General features: G+C 39.9%; 1 protein-coding gene across 4 annotated transcripts in view; it reads left to right on the top strand.

Annotated features, from left to right (window-relative positions):
- PLXNB2 (plexin B2) overlaps positions 1-21,205 on the top strand; it is a 253,074-nt gene that overhangs the window by 171,894 nt on the left and 59,975 nt on the right. For all 4 annotated transcript variants that reach the window (XM_021384759.1, XM_021384760.1, XM_021384762.1 and 1 more), the window contains 9 exons: positions 3,807-4,917; positions 6,595-6,777; positions 7,639-7,761; positions 11,605-11,705; positions 13,869-13,995; positions 15,764-15,914; positions 18,156-18,270; positions 18,997-19,099; positions 19,560-19,661. In XM_021384759.1, the coding sequence (XP_021240434.1) occupies positions 3,807-4,917; positions 6,595-6,777; positions 7,639-7,761; positions 11,605-11,705; positions 13,869-13,995; positions 15,764-15,914; positions 18,156-18,270; positions 18,997-19,099; positions 19,560-19,661 (2,116 nt within the window). The remainder of the gene's footprint in view (positions 1-3,806; positions 4,918-6,594; positions 6,778-7,638; positions 7,762-11,604; positions 11,706-13,868; positions 13,996-15,763; positions 15,915-18,155; positions 18,271-18,996; positions 19,100-19,559; positions 19,662-21,205) is intronic.

Raw genomic sequence — 21,205 nt, 5'->3', positions numbered from 1 at the left:
AAAGGAAGTGTGAGTTTGCAATTCAAGTAATCTTGATGGGACAGTGATAAAGATTATTTTGATGATAACACAGGGGATGGGGAGCAAGAAGTAGGATGGAGGTAGGACTTGGAGAGTGACAGCGGTGAAGTAATCAGCTGCACTGCTGGGCTTCTTTAATCCTACATCTGCCAAGTGCTTAAAAGTGCGTGCTTGGTCAGAGGGTGTACGCCAGATCTCAAGGCAGGGATTGGAACCAGATGATCTTGAAGGTACCTTCCAACCGAAGCCATTCTATCGCTTAACGACTCTACGATCAGAGCATGACTTCGAGTAAACCATACATGCCCATGTATAATTAAAGTTATGTAAATAATTCATTAGAAATATATTTGCCAGGCTGGATGTCTCAGATTCAGTGCTCCAGCCTGCCTTTCTTGTTCATTTTATCTCACGTCTCCTTGACTTATTCATTTAAAACAGCTTTTCACAGCAGGAAGCTGGTCCTTGATGCATTTCCACAGCACCTACCTCAGCGGGGCACCTGTGTTAATAGCGGCCCTGGATGTCCTGCCCAGCTGATGGCTGTGGCAGGGCCCCTCCTGCTGCCCTTCCCATGGTCAAAGTTCAGGTCAGGTGAGAAGGAGCTGTGGTTGCACTGCAACTGGTTTGAATTGGTTAGCTTTTTTCTTCCCAAAGTTTGGTCTTTTGGAAGTGGGTGGGGATTTAGGTCTGGATCTTTTCCATAGTTTATTTATTTTTTATTTATTCTGCCTTTGATGAAGGGGGAAAACACAAAGCCAAATATAGACGATGAAGAACTGCTACCCTCTGTGTGATAATTTCATCTTGTTTGACCTGGGAGCAGTGACAAGGAGAAAATGCCAAAAAAAGAAAGAAAAAAAAGAAGGCAGAATGAATAGAGAATGCATGCAGTTCTGAATAATTTAAATAAAACTTTTAATTTTGGTGCCTTACAAGATTTGTTTGCCCAGTTTTGCAAAAGATAGTTTCCTCTAATATTTTTAATGGGATTTGAATGTCTTCAACCTATGTGGATATCCTAATGAAGATCAAACTGTCATTAATGTCTTGGTGATACTCACACTGTAGTCCAAAGTGAAATCTGAATGATCTACTGGCTACTGTCTGGAATCAGATTAGAAAGAGACTGTCATTGTCATTCATATTTTACATCTGAAGTAAACAAGGCAAAAAATAGTAGGAAGTGTTACCCATTTTTGTACAGAGATGAGTTACTCCTGTAAGTACCTTTTTCTTTTCCTTTTTCTTTTCCTTAAACCCTGGCTCTGGCAGGAACCAGAATGACTCTTCATTTTCCCAGGGGACAAAGGCACGTGCGTAGCCAGTATAGCCTCTGTGCCATGAGCTGAGTGCCCCGAGTGGACAAAACATGGCACAAATGACTGCTGCTTAGCAATCCACTTCTAATAACTGCATTACAATTCAGTACCTGTAGTACAATTAGAACTAAAGAGATGCATTCTGCTCTTTCGTTATATTTTTTTTGATCCACTGAAATAAATGGACATGGGGGTGAACCAAGCCCAGAGCTTAAGGTACAATGAATTATTATCCATTCATTTGAGGCGTATTTTCTAAGGAGAGCTATTTAAGGCTTTCTGATTACGATCAGAGATGACAATAATTACTTTGTGGGAAAAGCATAAACAAATGAATCGGTTTTTTTCCGCATTTGATCATTGCACAATAGATGGCGGAATGATAAGACTGTTGTGAAACAACATTGCAGCTGTGTGTCAAGCCATTTTTCTTTATTATTATTGTTATTATTATTATTTCATTGCAGATAAATGTCAGGGACAATATTTGAAACTAGATGACATGCATGATGACATACCATTTAGCCATGAAGATGTGAGCCGGGACCAAAGCTTGTTTGGAAAATTGAGGTCCTTGGGAGCAGAAAGAAATAGGAGTTTCCTACAAATAATATCAGAATTCATTCTGAGTTTCTTAGACAAGGTCTAAGGTTGTTGCAGAGAAGTCCAACACCTCATTACCTTGCAAGGCACGTGCTGAAGTCCATGTGTCTCAAGAATGGGGTATAATTCTTAGGTTTTTCCTGGTCACTGTCACATGAGGTCAGCCTATCATTAGAAGTTGGACTCGTGCTATTGGTAATGTGCTGGCTCTTCTTTGACCTCATTTTGCAGCTAACTGGTCCGGTTTGTGATAAGGGCTCTAGCAATCTAAGTTTGAAGTTAGCCTGTTTTTTGTCTTTATCATAATCCTGAGTTACATTTAGTGGGTTTTTGGTTTTTTTTCGAAGTCAGAATCACTCCACTTTTAGAGTCATTTACTGTTACACGCATGTTTTCTTCATAGAGGAGCAAAACATGGTCAGTGCTGGAAGGCAGAGGGTGGTGTGGGGACCTGGCAGGTGGCTCCTTCCCACGACCAATGTTCTTCCCTCCCTGCTCCAGCTGTTGCAACCCCCTTGATGATGATTAGCTTTAGTTATCCAGTATAAATGGTGATTCAGGCAATTCTCCTTCAAATCCCACTATAGTTTGTCACTGCTGCCAAAACAGCAGTTATAACTGGCACAGGAGCATGGCTCCTTCACTATTACTTTGATTATTTTTCTTTTTTTTCTTTGGTATTTTCTGCTGTTTTCTTCCTCCTAGCAGGCTTTCCCCTGCCAGGTTATGTTGTTGAATGTTTCTCTTGTCTTTTGTGGGTTTCATTTTTCCAGTTCTATTCACAGTTCCAGATATTTTCAGATTTATCTCCAGATTCTCCGTAAGTTAACAGAATCTTTCTTCATCAGGCTGTGGAGTCCCATGACTTACTTTGAAAATAAAAAAACCTGTGGATCATACTTGTTTTTTCAGTATTTCCTCCAAATGCGATTTATTTTTTCCCCAAAACATTTCTGTCCAAGCCTTCTGTTTTTTCCTCTCAGAATGAAAGACTTGCAGAAAACACTGAAAAAACATTCAGTCCTTAGGAAGCCGTTTTGGATTTACCTCCTTATTTATCTCCTGTGGTTAAATTTAGGCCAGGCTACAAGTCTCAAAAAGTCCTTGCTTAATTCCAAATAGCCAGGCGATCTGCTTTGGAAATAGAAATTGTTTGAAGGGGTTGAACAATGCAACACATAAAAGCATCTTTAGCACAAAAAACTCTCAGTGATTAAATGATGTTTTAAAGGCAGATTTAAAACCATTAAGTTGCAGTGCTAAAGTGAATTGAAGTGTCAGACTGTAATGCATACCAGTAATATCAAAGGCAGCGTTGCATAGGAAGGGCTGTTCTGACTTTAGCTTTACACTGGTGGAGGATTCTCAAAGAGCAACAGCCAGTTCCAGACTTACTTGTAGTCAACAGAAGAATTTTCTCCTTTATCAGGAAAGTCCTGCAACACCACATGTCTCTGATGTTACTTGCATGTAAGGTCTCCCCATCTCCCTGAAATGCCGGGGTCCTCCGGCTTGTTTTTAAAATCTCAGTAATTAACAATTCACACAGTATGAAACTGGAGAAGCACTACCGCTTCTTTTTATGTTTCAAATTGTCTATTGACCTCGTTGTGCTTTAGCACAGGATTATCTAATTGGTTATATGACAAATACTTGGCCATATGACCTTGTTCCTTCTTTCCCCGACATATTAAATTGCTAGGCAATTAACAAGATTTGACGCTTTATATAATCATTGTAATGTCTGCACAAGCATAAGGGTGAGTTTATTTGTGCCTGAAATCATTAAAAAAACTTCACGTTGCTGAATTTCATTAGATTTTATTTTTTAATTTTCATGGTTTTCTTTTCCCTTTTTAGGTATTACGTAGAGATGGCTTTATGGATCTGGACACTAAGCATTTTGAGCTGCTTTTGCATCACCTTTTCCAGAAGTGAGGAACTGAAATATTTTCAGAGTGCCACAGAGCTAAATCATCTAACAGTGGATAATGACACTGGCATAATCTATTTGGGAGTGGTAAATGCTCTGTATCAGCTTACAGAAAATCTGGTGGTACGGATACATGTAGAAACAGGGCCAAGAAAGGACAACAAAAAATGCACACCTCCCATTGAAGAAAATCAATGTAAAGAGGCAGTACTGACTGACAATTACAACAAATTATTGTTGCTGAACAAGGAAAATAAAACAATCGTGGTGTGTGGAAGCCTTTTTAAAGGGATTTGTGCCACCAGAGATCTAGAAAACATTACCAAAGTTACGCATTATGTGGAAACTAGTGGAGAGAAGTCCTTTGTAGCAAGCAACGATGAGAATGTATCGACAGTGGGGCTGATCACTTCCTTGGACAATGACCAGGTGCTGTTTGTTGGGAAAGGGAATGGACCAAATGATAATGGGATAATAATCAGCACTCGGCAGCTCCACGAGAAGGATGGGAAGGACATTTTTGAAATGTATTCGGACTCGGCGGCTGTTAAGTCAGCATATCATTCTTCAAGCACACAACAATTTGTGACAGTCTTTGAGGATAAAAATTACGTTTATTTCATTTTTAACCAGCAAGAGAAACAGCCTGTCAATAACCGCACACTAATTGCGCGTCTTTGCAAAGATGATGCCCATTATTATTCCTACTTTGAAATGGACTTGGGTTGCAAAGATGAGGATGGTTCCTATGATCACTGTCATTCCGCTTATGTCACCACCCCAGGAGAAGAGCTGGCCAAGAGCATGGCACAGCAAAGACAAACTTCAGATTCTGCCTCAGATGACAAAGTGCTTGTTGCACTCTTCAGCAAAGTAAACAAAGATAATGGCTCCCTAAAATCTGCCATGTGTGTGTTTTCACTGAGGCACATCAATGAAAAAATGGAGAAAAACCGAGATGATTGCTACACAAATAAGAATACCAGCATGTTTTACAAACTCTTTGCAGTAGAAAACCCGTGTGGATCACATGGACAGGTAATGTCAGCATCAATGTTAAAATCTGTGATAGGAATATTGGATAATATAGAACTGTATAATTTTTATGTGGCTTTGAGATAAAATATAGTGAGATCAGATGATTGAAAACTTAATGTTCACTCAATGGATTCACTACAGAAATTGAATGTGGTTGGGAATGTTGTAGAACAGATCAAGTGAGAAGCAACAAGATATTTATAATTTGCAGTATTTTAAAAAAGAGTTGATGCCTTCTAAAAGACAAATATTGCCTGGTTTCATGAATGCATTTCTTTTAAAGAGTTCTTTCTGGTGTGGAAATTACTGAGTCATAAGCAGTGATTTGTTATGCCCATGATCAGCTTCCAGACGATTACTACAGACAATTCTGTTCACAGCCAACATATCTATAATGTTTTTAAGTGGATTATTGATCTTGAAGGTGATACCTGGAGTTCATTGTTGTTTCTCACTTGGATTTGAATTTTCAGATAATTGGAAATATGCGTGTTTCTTATATTCAGGTGGCTTTCATGTATTTCTCTGGCTCAAAATACACCCGTAGTATGATATCCTCCTTGCAAGTCTTCTCATGGCTTTTCATTGCCTTGGATAGTGGAGAACACTGACATCCTTCAAGATACTGATTTTCAATTTATGGCTCTGGCTTTATGATGCAGTTTTCAGCTTCTCTGCTAGATGTTTGCTTTTGTCCATGCCACTCAACCTATTCCCAAGCCCCACTTGTGCATGCCATTTGTTACTGCAGCCAACTGTAAACTGGGTTGAGGGACTGAATCACCTTAAAAATAAGTCAGCAAACTTGAAGAAAGATGTCTTAATTCCCCAAAGCAAGTAAGTTACACACTTGCATAAACAGTTGCTTGAGCACAGCTTGAAAACTGGTGTGCTACAGCCCAGGGGTAGGAGTGAACAACTGAAGGGATGAGGCATGGGAATATATATGGGAATACCAGGTCATTACTGGTATTGACCCAGAATCCTTCATCTCATGAAGTCACAGCCATGCAGTAGATCTCTAACACTGATTAGAAGCCAAATTGCTTTCAAACCCCAGTATTTCTCACTACAGTACCCTGCACCTGAGGTGAGCACCAAATATACAAATTGTGATTGTGACAAGTGGAGTGGTCCTGGCTTCCAGCAAAAAGGAGATGTGGATTTCCAATCAGAGAGCAGAGTAGCAGGAAAGACAAGGTGTGGATGAACTTCCTTCTGCAGTTTCGGACTGAAGCAAATTGAAGAGGGAATGTATTGAATGTTCCCGAGGAGGTTGCCAGTGGGCTGTTTTCTATGGAGTGGAGCAAATTAAAAAACAAAACAGCTTAAAAAACAGTCCTCAAAACAAAATTGGTAAACCTGATCTATATGACATGCTAATTAAACAAACTGGTTACTTTTTAATCTGTGCTGCTGCAGTGAAACAGAAACAAAAACCATTTCCTCTCTCTGTCTCCTGGAAAGCAAAAGCAGTGAAGCAGTTTGCAATTAGCAGACTGCTTTCTGATTGCGGCTTGTTGGCTTGGGTAACATGAACAGGCAACCCATTTCTCCCTTTCTGCTCTCCTATGTCTGAGCGGTATCATATTGTGGTAGTAGCGTTGCACTTCATTCTTAGCTAGGAATTAGTGATCTGAATGTTTAACATCCTTCTGTATTGCTATTCCTTATTAGAATGCAAGCAAAAATTTCCCCTGTGGCTCTGAACACTTACCATACCTCTTGGGAAGTAAAAATGGTGTTATAGAGAAGCCAGTATTACAAAAAGAAGGGATGAATCTCACGGCTGTTACTGCAACTGTGGAGAATGGGCATACCGTGGCCTTTCTGGGAACTTCGGATGGAAAAATTCTTAAGGTAACAAATCTGACTTCAAAGATTGGAGCATGTTGAAAAAAAGGTTGCAAATTGTTCTGATAACGTGCTAGTACTCTGAAAGCGAATGTGATTTAGCGGATCACATAGCAGGAGCAGATTCTCTTGGCATTTAGTATTTTTACTTTCAAAGAAAAATAAAGATGGGTTACTTCTTGTGTACCTCAGCTTTCCAATACACAGGTAGAATTAGCATTGACTGAACAATACTTCTCCCAAAGGTTTAGGTTTCTACCAAGAGCCCTATAAAAATAGCCCTAGGTAATCTAACATCTGCTCTGGCCTTATATCTATTCAAGCCCCTTCTCATTTAAGAGCAAATTTTCATTTTGTAATCATTGTGGCCATTCGGTGAACAGGATATACGTAACCATATAAAGCTGTACCAGGAGCTCTGGTAAATTCTGATTGTAGGAGCATGTGGTTCAAGGATCTGGGTGTCCATACTGTTAAACTATCGAGACTGTCACACCATGTGTTATTTGGCTGAAGAGAAGTGATGGCCATGTGTCACTATGTTGTTTGGAATTTGAAGCTCATACAACTGTCAACAAATTTAGAGACCTTCAAGTGTAGTGGCTCCAAGTTGAAAATTTGAATTTTACAACACTCAAATAAATCAGTATTCAAAAAAAAAATCAATGCAAATACTAGCTATTGTGAGCAGTGAGCAATTTCTTTTCCATTATTTTTCTGCTGTGCTTGCTGCCTTTAATGCTAAATACTTCAAATTGAAATGTTTTCTCCAATATGAATTTGTGAACTTGAGCAAACATAGCATTTTCATTCATGATAATCGAAAAAATAGCGACCTTTACCACCTTTCTTTCCTCCATGGAACAGGTGTTCCTGTCATCCACTGTAACTGAGTACAGCTCTCTTACTATTGAACTAAATAAACCCATAAAGAATGATCTGGTCCTTGACAAAACCCAAGAATATCTATATGTGATGACCACAGACAAGGTAATGTATCCCTCTCTTTTTAAGCATCAGATCCAATTTAACTTTCTCTGTGACTTTACCTGAGATTTGAATGTTTCTCTGTCATTCCTGGAACCCACCCTAGTCAGTGGGGCTGCCCCTGCGCTGCATTTGTGTGTACACCTTTGCAGGCAGAAGGAAAGCAGGATATTACGAATAAATGAAAATGCTGCTGGGGTTAGGGGTAGGTGAAAACCGAAGGTGAAAGGATGTTCCTCCTTCTGCCATCTTCAGCCCCTCTCTGCTTTTTGCTCCCTCAAGAAGAGGTGATGGGCTTAATCACTTGACTGTCACTTGGAGAATGTTTACATCCTCAGTGCTCACAGTCTGAGATCAGGAAGTGAGTTCACCTCTGAAGCTCTCTAATGGGGTCTGGGCAAAAGTTGAAGCTGTGATGTTTGGCACCAGAATGCCACAGGGCCAGGCAGCACATCAGGGAGGATGCTCAAGTTGCCTACCTGTGCGACCTATTGTAGGGAACCCGCTTTAGCAGGGGGGGTTGGACTTGATGAGTTCTTGAAGTCCCTTCCAACCCCTGCCATTCTGTGATTCTGTGAATCCTTCATGATTTGGGATGCTAGTGGCTGATGTAGAAGTGTTTTCATATCCTTAGAGTGGCCAAGAGCTGTCATGGGTCTTGCTGTCAAAAGCTAAGAAGCAATGGAAAGACTTAGAGCTTTGGGAAACACCCTTGTATGAGCTTTTGCCTAGAGCTGAACTGCTGCAGGAGGAATGGTCAGACTGTTACGAAAGGAACAGGCAGTCCCTTCTTGGTTCAGCTTCTCCGAGCTGGAACAGTGGAGATTTGTAAAGGGAAAACAAAAGCATGAAGGAAGGGAGAAGGTGGGAGGGATACCACTTATAGCTGTAACCTGCTCATGGCACTTCCCTTTGTGGTCGCTTACACATGTGGTCCAGCAGCTCTCCAGGATGGGATGGGTGACAGACTGCCACCACCGCAGCACTGATGGGGACAATCAGGGGGACAAGGGAAATGCCCCGGTAGCAGCAACACGGGGAGAATGCTGATGGCAATGGAAGGAGAGTACTGGGGGAAATGGTGGGGGGAAGCACGTTCCTGTCCTGTTTTATAAAAGATTAATGTGAATTTTTCGCTGTGAGAATGTTCTGTTCTAGCTGATGGGTCTCAAGCTGGAAGCTACATTGGAGAACACACTAGATAAATACTGATAAAGCATTTAGTAATGTGGCAGCGTGCGAGAGAGGTTACTGCACTTCAGATTTGGAGCAGACCTTGAAACTTCAAAATTGTCTGCATGAGACCGGGCACCCTGGCACCCCATGGGACACTGGCACATTGCTTCAGAGCCCTGATGCCCCCACCAGGCTGTGCCCTGAGCAGTATGAGCATGGGGGCAGCCGGTTTTCTGGTGATAGTCTGCTTGAAATAGACAATTTAGGAAGGCCGCTAATAATTCCATCTCTTTACAAAATGTTTAAATTTAGAGCACGCAAAATCTCTCCCAAAGAAGGTATTTCAGTTTAATCTTTTCTAAGTAGCTCTCATAGACACATCAGTTTCTAAATAATGGGAATAATAATTTTCTTTTACAAAACCTGTTCAGCTTAAATGTGAATAACTAAACTTGGGAGCTCTGTCACGGCATTACATTACTGTCATCTCCAGGAGTTAATTACAATGAGCAGTCCCACCCACTATGAAAGCCAGATAGAGGAGAATGGAGGCCTTCAGAGCTGGGAGAAATGAAGTGACAGAAGTGAGGGGGGAAGAATAAATGCTGAAACACGCTCTGCTGTTTGCAGAACAGCTGCAAGTTGTGGGAAAAGATGTACCAGAACCCTGCCCTGGGAGTTAAAATGGTTTACAGTTATTTAAAATGAGGTAAACAATGAAGGGCACAATCGCTGTGCTGATCTGCATGCTGAACGCTGACCTGCCTGGCAGATGCAGCACTTGCCTCTCAATGTGTGCTGATGTGATGGGTGATAACATGAAGCAGCCTTTAAAAATAAATTAGATGGTGACAAAATATAGGGAAGAGTGATACAGAGGTTAAGATCGCAGTGAGAAGCCAGCTCTTGCTTTCCTGTTTCACTTCTTCCCCACCCCCTCCTCTTTCACCAAGAAGTGGATGGCTCGGAGCAGATGCTTTCAAAAGTCAGCTCCTTCCTCCTTAGCCTCCTCCTGGAGCTGGGCAGGGGTCAGGAGGACCCACTGAAGCTGGAAAGGACCGCACGACTCCTGCCATACTCATTGTAGCTCATTAAAAATAAACAGAAGTGGGAGGATCTTGGATTCCTTCTGATACGTCCCGTATCAGGAGTAAAACTGAAGTCTGTGGCAGTTGCCATTCTCACCACTTTCTGTGCTTGTTACAGCTTTTACCTCTCTCTCTGGTTAAATGTGCCAATTAGAAAAACTCTAAAATCTCTAAAATCAGTTTCTCTGTGTTTTGAAGCTGCCTGTAAAGCGAGCTGCTATTTTTTATTCAAAAACCTTTCAGTTTATGTAAAACTTGTAGAGATGGCCAATCTCTGGAGCTTGTTTCTGCTTGCCAGAATTATGAAACAGACGCACATTCATTGGATATTAAATTACTCGTGAGAGGGGAACTGGTTAGTGAAGCAGCGTGCCAGTAACTCAGCTCCAGGCAGGTAGCAGCCTATGGAAGAAAAAGGGAGTAGAAAGTACTGAAGAAATAAGCCTAAGTAGTAGTAAATGCTTGAACACTACCAAATGTTGACATTTTCCTTAACTGAATCCCAGAATCCCAGAACTGTAGGGGCTGGAAGGGACCTCTGGTGATCATCAAGTCCATCCGCCCTGCCTGAGTCAGGTTAAACTCTTTTAATGTGAAATGAGGCCAAATTTGGACTTGCAGAGTAGCTTTGTAACTGCCAATAGGTTTAACTTAGAGGATTAGGTAGAAAAAAGAAAGCTTACATCTTCAACTAAGCTTTTTTCACTCTTCATAGGTAAAACATGGTCCTTGAAAGTGATGGGAAGAGTATGTCCCTTCCTATCTTGCACAATTGAGCAGCATAGTTAAAAGTGCTGATTAAGTGCCAGCTCATTTTTCTGGGCATAAAAGAAAGACCAACTTGCTTATTCTCACCCCCAAAGGAAATCAAAACCAGAAGCCACATGTTTATGAGGAGTCTGAGAACTGACGATGCTGCTTCCTGCCACAGTTATTTCCATTCTCTGTTGTAAACTTACTGCACGGCAGTAGGGTTATGCATGGAGAAGCGTGGCCCTGCAAGCACCAGGGCTCTCTGAGGTTTTCAGACTTCCTGCAATGCCTTCTGGCTAAAAGTGCCACTTGTGGTTACATTTCTGAAGGATTTCAACCTCGTGCTAACAATAGGGAGGGGAGGATATTGTATGTACAACTGATCTAGCTAGTCCCCTGTTAACCTGCAGGGAGTATCTGTCCTGCAGTAGCTGTTTCTTGGGTTGGAAAAGATGTTCTCACCGTTTCTGTTCTGTAGCAGCTGCTGTCATGCACATGTCCAGAAGTAACTTAACCTAACTGCAGGAACTGAACAGTTGTGTTTTTTAAGACTTTCTCATGATTCTTGGTTATGGCAATGACCTCTGCTAGTCTGGAGAGAAGACGAGCAGGGAAAGTGTGTGAATTTGAACTTTAAGTCATGACTGGGGGGGATAACCAGACTCCATTTTTGTATGGGTCTTTTTAAAAAAAACAAATTGCACCCTGAGTATAGTTATATGGGGTCTTCTGCTGGCATGGGCAGCAGCCTTGTGCAATCCCATAGCTTTTCAGTCTCCTTGTGCCTTCCTCAGACACGTGACGGTTTATCTCGCTGTTGGCTCCCCAGGTGCATCGCCTTCCCGTACAGCAGTGCCACAAGTACTCAGACTGTGAGAAGTGCACGCAGGCCCAGGACCCGTACTGCGGCTGGTGCGTGCGGGAGGGCAGGTGAGTCCCAGTGCAGGCAGTGGAGGTGCTCGAGGAGGCCTCGACGGGTGGCACATGCTTTCTGTTACTGCTTTGCATAGCGATTCCCGTTCTTCGTACTCCACCTCTCAGTACTGATAGGGATTGAATTTTATCGCACAGACATTGGTATCAATCTTCCATGCACACAAATAAGTCCCTGTTGACTTCTGCAGATTTCATTAGTTTGGGAAAATATATATGCTTCTGCTGGTACTGAAAATGATTATACATCTTGCAACTGCAAGTTTTATGGCTCTCTGAACCATGCAGTCAGATGTTCTCCCCGAAGTTAAGAGCACTCCCTATTTAAAATCCTGAAAATATAGCATTTATTTTAAGTAGAGATGCAAAACATAATAAAAGAGCATAAAGGAAGAAATTGCTAATGTCTGAAGATAAAGTATATAGATAAAATGCTGTTTTTATATAAATGTCAGCTATGGAGACATGTAGCTACACCGGGCTCTCACCTCATCGCATGAGAGCAGAAGCTGGCCTTTGGCTGACTTGTCTGCAGAGGTTATCTGAATTAATATTCAAACATATGCAAACTAGAACAATTCTGGATGTCTCTTCTTTACATTGTGCATTGATTGGAGTGGTGAGAGGCAAGAGCGGTCTTACAGCTCTCTTTTTGACTACTAAGTTAATTAACCCCTTGGCATGAGCTGTAGGGAATTCATGGTTCTAAGTACTTGCTGTTGGAACAAAGGGGCTATTTAATTATAGCGTGCAGATGAATTTCAGGCTTCTAGCTTCCTGCCTGAAAATGTGAACTATCACATTAAGTTACCTAACAGGCTCTTGTGCAGCATAATGTGAAGCACTGCAGAGAAACCTATGTGTTTGTACACATTTATGCAATATTCTGTAATAACTCTTCAGGACTAGGCTTCAGCTTCAGTGGATGAAACCTGGGGATTTGGAACATGCAACTCAAACTCCTCCTGGCTACTTGGAGTTGAAGGCCGTGTCATATATCATACATGAGGCAATTTCCCCTAGATTTCCCTTCAGGTTTCTGATACAACCACTGACCTCAATAACTTGAAGTATTAATGATCTCTCAGAACAAGCAAACGTGAATTTTTGCATTTGGTAGTATTTCTCCCAATAGAAATAGAAGCACATAATTTCTAATGTTTTTCTCACCTGCGCCAAGTTCTGTCTCATCTTCACATGCAGCGCTTAATTGTGTGTTTAGGGACGTGTTATATGAATGTAGACTTTGTATGTAAATGATATCCGTAGGGTAGTGCTGGCAGAACTGTTCAGCAACTGTACCGTACTAAGGCCCCTGATGAGTTAATAGACTTTTGTTACAACAGCCAGAGATATTACAGAGTTTTCTCACAAGCGCTGCACAGGATGAAAAGAATATGCATGAAACTGTCCCCCAGCACACGCTCTGACAAGCTTTTGTAGCCACATATGCAGATTCTGTCCTGCAGCACCTCTGCTTTACGTCCTGTAGGGGAGCTGGGAAGATCTCCCAGGATTTTTGGTGAGGCTGCACTGCCACTGTTGTCTTCCTGCAGTGGTAAGGGTGCCCTGGTAGAGAGAGATCTTAAAAAGTGGCAGGAGTTAATGAAGCCATTCACCAAGAAAGCAGCATTTCTCTTGTGCTGTGGTTTCACAGGACCTCTCCTGTGTGCCCCAGGCAGCATTGCTCTATCGCATTTCTGCCCTCACGAGTCAGGTGTCTTATTACTGCCAACACATGGGTGTCATCCACTTCACCTACAGAAAGGTTGTACCCACTCCTCCAGGAGTTTGTTACATGTTAAAATGAAGATTAATCAGCCTAGTTTCAGGAAATCGAGCAATGGCTCCATTCTCTTTTTGATGCTCTATTAAATATTATGTACGTTATCTATGTTTGATTGGTTTAATCCTACACATTGTGCGATGTATTTTGTCTCCCTACTTGCTTTTCGTATCTCGAACATGGTCAATACTTACTCCATGACTTATTCATTTAATAGTTCTCTGATAGCAACCTGAATAGTCAATATTAAAGCAAATTTCCAGTCATCTTGTACTGTAATTTCAGTCTCTAGTCCCTGAACTGTTGCTTAATTCAGAGAAAGCCGTGTCCAGCTATAATATTGCTTTACTTTGTGTTTTGTCCCATTTTGTCAGGTGCACAAAGAGGGCAGACTGTGAAATGGCTGATAAGGAGAATGACTGGCTCTGGAGTCCAAGTGGCACGTGTATGACTATCATTAGTGCAGACCCTCAAAACATGAGTCGCAGAGCCCCTGCTAAGGTATGACAAGAAAATGCTTTCCCTACATGTTCTTAAAGCACATTGATGTGACTACCAAGCAAATTAATGTCTGCTTTTCTTTAGGCATGGTGATAGCAAGAAATATAAAGTGTTTGGGGTATCTCGACCTTTGGGACTTCTCACAGTGCTCTTTCTTGTCTGCTCTTCTTGCAGGCTGTAGTTAATGTTTTCTTCTAAGAAATGCTCCTTTTAACCTTCTCTATAAACCGCGATGATGCATTATTGTGGATGACAAAGCACTTAGAGCTATCTGAATATTATGAAAGTGTTGCACAATATTGTATAGCCTATAAAAGATAATTGATAGGGGAGATTTCATGTTGCCCTTGCATCCTCTTTCAGCTTACTTGAGCATAAACTTGAGTAAGTAGTGAAGGCATAAACTGTTTCTTTAAAATCGGCAGTGGAGTTGCCTACACAGCAAAATTTGTCTGCGTACATGGAGAAGTTAAATTCAGCATGCAAAACTAGTACATGGCAACAAAATGAAGCATTTGGAGTGTGACCAGTATGTCATAGCTTGCTTTGATTTCAAATGCAGCATGCCAGTGCAGACTGAGGACGTACTGGTGGTGTTCAGCAAGTAAAATCAGGTTAATTTTGAGTAAAGCTACTAAATGGCTTTTGATCCCTCTTAATCAGAAAGAAAGAGACTTTACTTTGAGTTAGTTTAGTTTCATTTCTAAATGGTGTAAGCAGCATTGTATTAAGGTTGTCTCTGTGTTTAGTAAAAATGCTAGTAGAATGTAAATAGCCTAGTTAAAATCCACGCTTTCTCTTAGTTCGATCTTGTCAACTTGTGTTGACAAGACTTTGATGCCTCATATCAGAATATCAGGCCAAAATATCTAAAGAACAAAAACAAAGCCAACTTAAATGAGCACCTACATGAAACCTCCAATATTGCCACTGTCACCTTCTCGCGGTCACCAAAACATATTGCAGCTTATAACATAGTGGACCACTTTCAGTGGGAAAGGAACCATCCTCATTTCTACTGTAAATATAAAATGTAAAAAAACTAAACTGTATGATTAACACACCTGAAACACTGAATCAAGGGCAGCATCCAAAATTTCATTTTATTTTCTTCCTCCTCCCTTGCCAAGTTTTCCCTCTCTATTTTGCCTTTAGTTTCTCACATGCATACTGTATCAATAATTTCTTTGAGAAGATTAAGATCTCACCATCATTCTCTCAGAAATTCTTTTTCAGTAGTAATGATAGGTGTCAGGGTTTAGGTTTTTTTTGAATGTACACTGAGTCTTGAGAAAACCACTTTTTTCTGCTCAGCCCTTTCAAACTCCAGCTTTTCCAGCCCAGCCAGCCTCAGTTCCTTTGTTGGCTAATAACACCTAAGGTTAATGTAATTTTAATTAAGTTTGTCAAGACTTAAGTGTTAACTAGTCTGTTTACTGAACTGGATGCTGAGTACAAGAACAAAAGGCTGGGCTTGTATCTGTACAGACATTTTTGTTTTGATCTAGGGCACTGACAAGGGAGGAGTTTTCTGTACCATTTTTATTCAGCATAGACCCAGCTGGAAAAAATGGTAGAAAGATAAGAAGAAAATAATAGGTGACAACACATAAAAATTGAAAAGGAGAACCACTTTCTGTGGTACCAGCCAAAATATCACCCTTGTCTGAAAAAAAAAAGGCAGCTGAAAATTTGTGGTGGCCATAAACCTCACTGAGCTTGCTTACTTTCTTTCAAATATTTTACCCGTTTAAAATTTTGTTTGCAGGTGAAACTGACAGTAAGTCCATTGCCAACTTTGAACACCGATGACAAACTTTGGTGTACCTTTGGTGAAACAAGCCATCGTGCTCAATTAAGTGAAGGAGTTATTATCTGTGACCCACCTGATATGATTCCTCCAACACCGAAAGGTCAAGGTAAAGAAATATTGCCACCTGCCATGTGTAAGAAAGGAAAGAACATAAATCACTGCTTCTAATGTGATTCCGTTATATGAACTGCATACGCATTTTTTTCCTCTTCCAGTCCCTTGGCTCAAATAGTCTATTGTTGATCTTTGTCCATTCAAACATTAATTAAAAAAAGTTTTACTCAAAATTTTTCCATCACTGTTTTCACAAACGGTGCCATTCCCTGTGTTTCTACCAGGAGCAGAGGGATTCTGTGTCCCAAACAAGCAAAATTCAACTATTCTAATATTACTCTAATCAAACTGAGCTATGAGGCCAGAAGAGCAGCACAGTATGAAGATTTGTTGTTTTAGTTTTACTATGCTCGACTATATTTCAGTAGCTTGCCTTCTGGTTCATGTCAGAAGGTTGTCCTTTCCATCATAAAGCCTTCTGCGCCTTCTACTGCATGCCCTCAAGCTTCTGTAATAGTAAGACCAGTGGAAAAATATATGATTGTATACTTAAGGTCCATACCATTGTTCTGAACCACTGATTATCCACTTAAGGTCTTTTGCCAAACGCAACTCTTGTTCTGTTTTCTAGATACTGCTTTATTTGAGCCTTAAGTTCATACATGTTGATACATAAACACATAGAAGAAAACTGGCAACACATCACTCATTGTTATCTGATCAAATTTAAACAACAACAAAAAAAGTGTTCTTGCAGCTTGGATAGAGGTGCCCCTTAGGATTACCTTCTTGTATGTATCAGAATTTCCCCAGAGAGTCCCAGCGATACTTGGAAGCACATTTTAAGACAAGCTTAAATTCTCTTAAAGCTGAAGCTGGTCAAAGTCCACTTTTAGCTGCACAAAATGTAATGATGTTAAAATCTCTCAAGTTTTAAAATAGCTGGGGTACGTCAAGGTATCAGATTATGCGATGTGTTAAAATGGCACTACTTTATTTAGGGCCAACTCACATTCCCTAAATATTTTGAAAAGTAGGACATAAAGAGACCGAGTTGATAAATATGACAGCTTGACATCTTCCAGCATAAATTGTAAGACTAGAAGCCTGTCTGGAATGCCATGAGAGTAACCAAGTCATCTAGAAATAATGCACTTTCCTGAGTTTTTTTCCACAGTGACCAATCTGAAAGGATATTCAAAAATAATATCAAGATGTTCAGAAGCTTGGCAGACACTTTGCAGAAGGCAGGCAGTTATTAACACAGGCAGTGTTTCCTGAAAGCATGCGACAGTAAGTCCAGAGCCGTCCACTTATTATTTAGAAACCCTATTGAGTTTGGAATGGCCCTGGTTACTGTAGCAGTATCCCATTTCCAAGGGAATGGGATATTTCTAGAAAGGAATGATGCTTTATTACAGCCCTGTTGTTAGAAAATCCTCTGGCATTTCTACCAGTCTGAAATATTTAATGGGACCCAGTGCAGACAAAGGTGACTTCCAGTAATGCTGCTCATGGTCTTTCAAGAACCTCTTCAAGGAAAGCAGAGTTCGAAATTGCCCAATAGCTTGTGAAACATCTTGTCACAAGGGCTTAATGATTTCTGCAAAAGGTATTTTAAACAGCTTCACCACGGAAAGCACCAGTTTCTAAAGATAAATTTTCTTCTCTTAGTTCAGTAATGATCCAGATGAGAAGTACATTTGCGGGGAAATCTTGTACAGCGAACTGAGATCACAAGTGCCTGTGGTAGCTTAGCGTTAAGGGCATTGTTGGGCATTAACCACAAAGACCACTTGTTTTCATTCACATGACAATGACAGTTTTAATCCGCAAATGAAACAAGTAATTTTACATGAAGACATATTCGTATTTAAGATAATGTTTGATTTTAAATGACTGTTCTCATGCTAGTTTTCATCTGTGTTCAATTACTTTTTTATTCATTTTTTCTTATTCTTTTAGACTCTAAAATTCTAGCATGGTGATAGCAACACTGAGAAACACTTCCATAAAGCAAAGCTATTCTGTAATTTTACTTCTTCCATTTATCCTATCTCTGCATTTCTTCTGAAAACCATTTGCTCAAAAAATTGTAGAGGTTAAAAAGACAAAGCAAAGCTCAAAAATCTAAAGTATAACAGGTCATGAGATCCAAAGTGTCAACTGTATAGTTAAATATTTGTCCGTACTGTAAAATAATAAAAGTATTATTGTATCATTGTGCTCAAGAGCTAAAGAATTCAACAACCACTTAGATAACTTTTTTTTTTCCCTTTTTCTTTTGTGATAGATCATGTTTCAGTTCCATTACAGTTAACCTTTGGAGAGAACAAGATATTTTTTGCATCACATACTTACCCTTTTTATGACTGTGAAGAAGCAATGAATCTTTATGAAAACCAGCCGTAAGTATTTCAGATTTCTAACTGAGGTGTTTAGATCCTGTGGCATGGTGCTTCAGGTAACTGGCAGCTAAGTTACTGAATCCTTCTCCAATTAAGCCTTTGGCACTCACAGAATTTTTCAGTATCCAAACCCTTTATCTTACATTTTAATGGAGTTTTTAAATGGTTGAAACTGGTAATGTAAAACACTTGGAATGGGAATATTAATGGCACATACCATTAAAGGCCATTTCATTGGGTTGCTATTTTTGGTAGTTGCTATTGTACTTGCATGTGTGCTCTGTGGATGTCTACTTACTACGTGTCACCACAAATGTTAGATTGGAGCTTTGGGTAATGGTGCATTCAAATGTGACGGTCAAAGCTGACTCTGCCCCCATCATCTTCCCCGCTTGAGATGTTACTGCCCCAGGACAGACACAGACAACTCAAGCCCCACATTTTTAACTCAATATATGAAGGTTTACAAAGATTACTTCCATTCCCCTTGGACTCAAAGTCTGTGAGATGCTATGGTTTCCTGATCCTTAGTTATATTTCCAAAAAAAAAATAGCTTTCTGGGGTTCTCAAACTGTTCTTACTATGAATTTTTCAGCTTAATATAGTAAGGACACTGTAGCAGATTGATGTACTCTCCATGAATAAAGACGGAATTTAATTTACTTTTTTTGTCAGTGGGGGAGGAAGCCTGACAGTTTGTCACGACTATCATGTTATATTTGTAGATGCTATTCTTGTGCAAGCAATAGATGGAATTGCCAGTGGGACTGGAAGAAACATATCTGTGAAGAGTCTTCTTCAACACAGGATGTGATCAAACAAAATATGGTAATGTTTAAAAATATTGGGTTTTTATTAGAAAACTTCAGTATATTCTTTGCTTTTTCTCTCATATCCATCAGCTGAATTAGGGATCTTAAAGTGAGTCTGAAGTTAACTCCAGAAGTGTAAGATTTTTTTTTAGTGAGAGTGTGGGGGTGGGAATTTAGGGGTGTGATTGAGGAGGGGCAGTGTGTCTGAATAACTCCTGAAAAGATATTTTTGTTCCTTTTACTGTGCTTCAATGGGAGGAACAAGATTTCAAGGCTGGGAAAGATAATCACCCACGGCTTTGACATATGCTGTAGTCATTTTTAGCATGTCTCATTTGAAAGGTTGTAATCAAATCTGTCACTGTATTTTAAGCACAAAGTTATTTAGAACAATCATCTCATTGTCCGAAGGCCGTCGGAGCTTGTTGTGATAAGACTTCTGTTTTCAATAATGTATAAAATGTTTATCTCCCCAGGAAGAAGAATGCCCACAGTTTCTAAACCCTAACCCATCCATAATACCTATGGAGTACCGAACAACAGTGCATTTTGAGGGAAGACATCTAGCTTATTATCAGGTAAGTGGATTAATTCAAAGCTAGCTGTCATTTGTATTCCACTTTAACTCCAGCCACACCCACTCTTCAGGCATTAGTTTCTGCTTTCCTGGGTGATCTTGTTCATAATTCTGGTTGAAGAAGGAAAAGAGCTACACATTACATTTGACATAACATTGGTGACGGTCTCTAAATGTGGAGTCATCACAAAGACAGAATCACAGCAAGGCGTAATATCATAACTAATAGATCATCTTTATTTTAAAGAACATAAAGTGGACCTCCCAAAATACGTCAGGAGAATTATTTTTCAACTAATGAAAGGAGAGGAATTTTAGGAAGTCTGCTTTTTTTCATATTGCTTTTTAATTAAATACTTGCTTTTTGGTATTCTCAAATAATGCTGTTTGGTGTGCTTGATTCTCTCTTCACTTGTAAAACAAAAAAAAAAAAACCAACTCAGAAATTACATGACTTTTAGTTTGGAGGAAACCATCTTTTGTAATTATTTTCTAACCATCAAACCAAAAGAGCAGATATTTTCCCAGCTGTAGCAAAGATTTCCCTTTCTTAATACCTCCTCCCAGAAAGTCAATTGCAAAACTAAGCAGCTAGTTTGACTCTGAGATTTTTATTGTTTTATCACTTGAGTATTCAGAATGCATAGAAGTTAGTGTTTGTTTGATAAAAGCAAAGCTTAAAAACTTCTTCTTAAGGTAATAGCTTAAGTATTGTTCTTAGTTTCTGCTGTTTGTTTCTGTGTTGTCTGTTTAAATACAATTAATGGTATATGTGCTGGATTGTGTCAATTACTTAAACCACTAGCCATCTTTCAACTAAAGAAGACTCATGTTTTTTGAGGTTTTTTCTTTTTACCTTGCCAAATTTAATTACTGAATAGCTTACAAAATCCTTCCATCACCTCTGCTATGCCTGCCAAGGGAAAGAAAAAGGTAAACAGGACAGGAGTATAACAGCAATATATGAAGTGTGGTCAGAGAAAGTCAGAAGGCAAACCATAAATGTTATGATCATATCAAAATCATGTTTGTACAAGATGCTGTACAATCATGTGTTCAAAAGTAAATATTTTTGCCCAAAGAGACATTAAAATAAATGTAAAGAAAAGAAAAGGTGAATTTTATCTGTTTTCTGTGATGGCTGGGTTTGGTCACTGGCAGGATGTCTGATTGGGTGAAATGAATCTGACCTGACTCAGGCTGTGAGCAAGAAGTGGGACACAACACCTTGCTGTGGCATTTAAATCAAAAATGGAAACACATTGCAGAAAATTCACTCGTTTCTTTTGTTAAGCATTGTGAGGAGCTAACAAACTGGTTTCTGCACAAGAGGAAAAGCTTTCTCTGACCCTTTGACATGAGTGGAGGAGTCTGCTTTCTCTTAACAACAAATTCAGGGCAGATGCATAATCTAGATGTACCAAATTTGCCTTTTAGAGGACTCTCTTCCTCCAAGAAGGAGAAACAGCAGAAGGAACCTGCTAAGCTAATCTCATTCACCTTGTTTATCATTCTGTGAATAAGCACTCCAATCTTTCTGATCAA

This window comes from Numida meleagris, chromosome 1, assembly GCF_002078875.1.
Source record: "Numida meleagris isolate 19003 breed g44 Domestic line chromosome 1, NumMel1.0, whole genome shotgun sequence".
Taxonomy (NCBI): Eukaryota; Metazoa; Chordata; class Aves; order Galliformes; family Numididae; genus Numida; species Numida meleagris.
The sequence above is the reverse complement of the archived record's forward strand: the minus strand, read 5'-3'. Positions and strand labels throughout refer to the sequence as shown.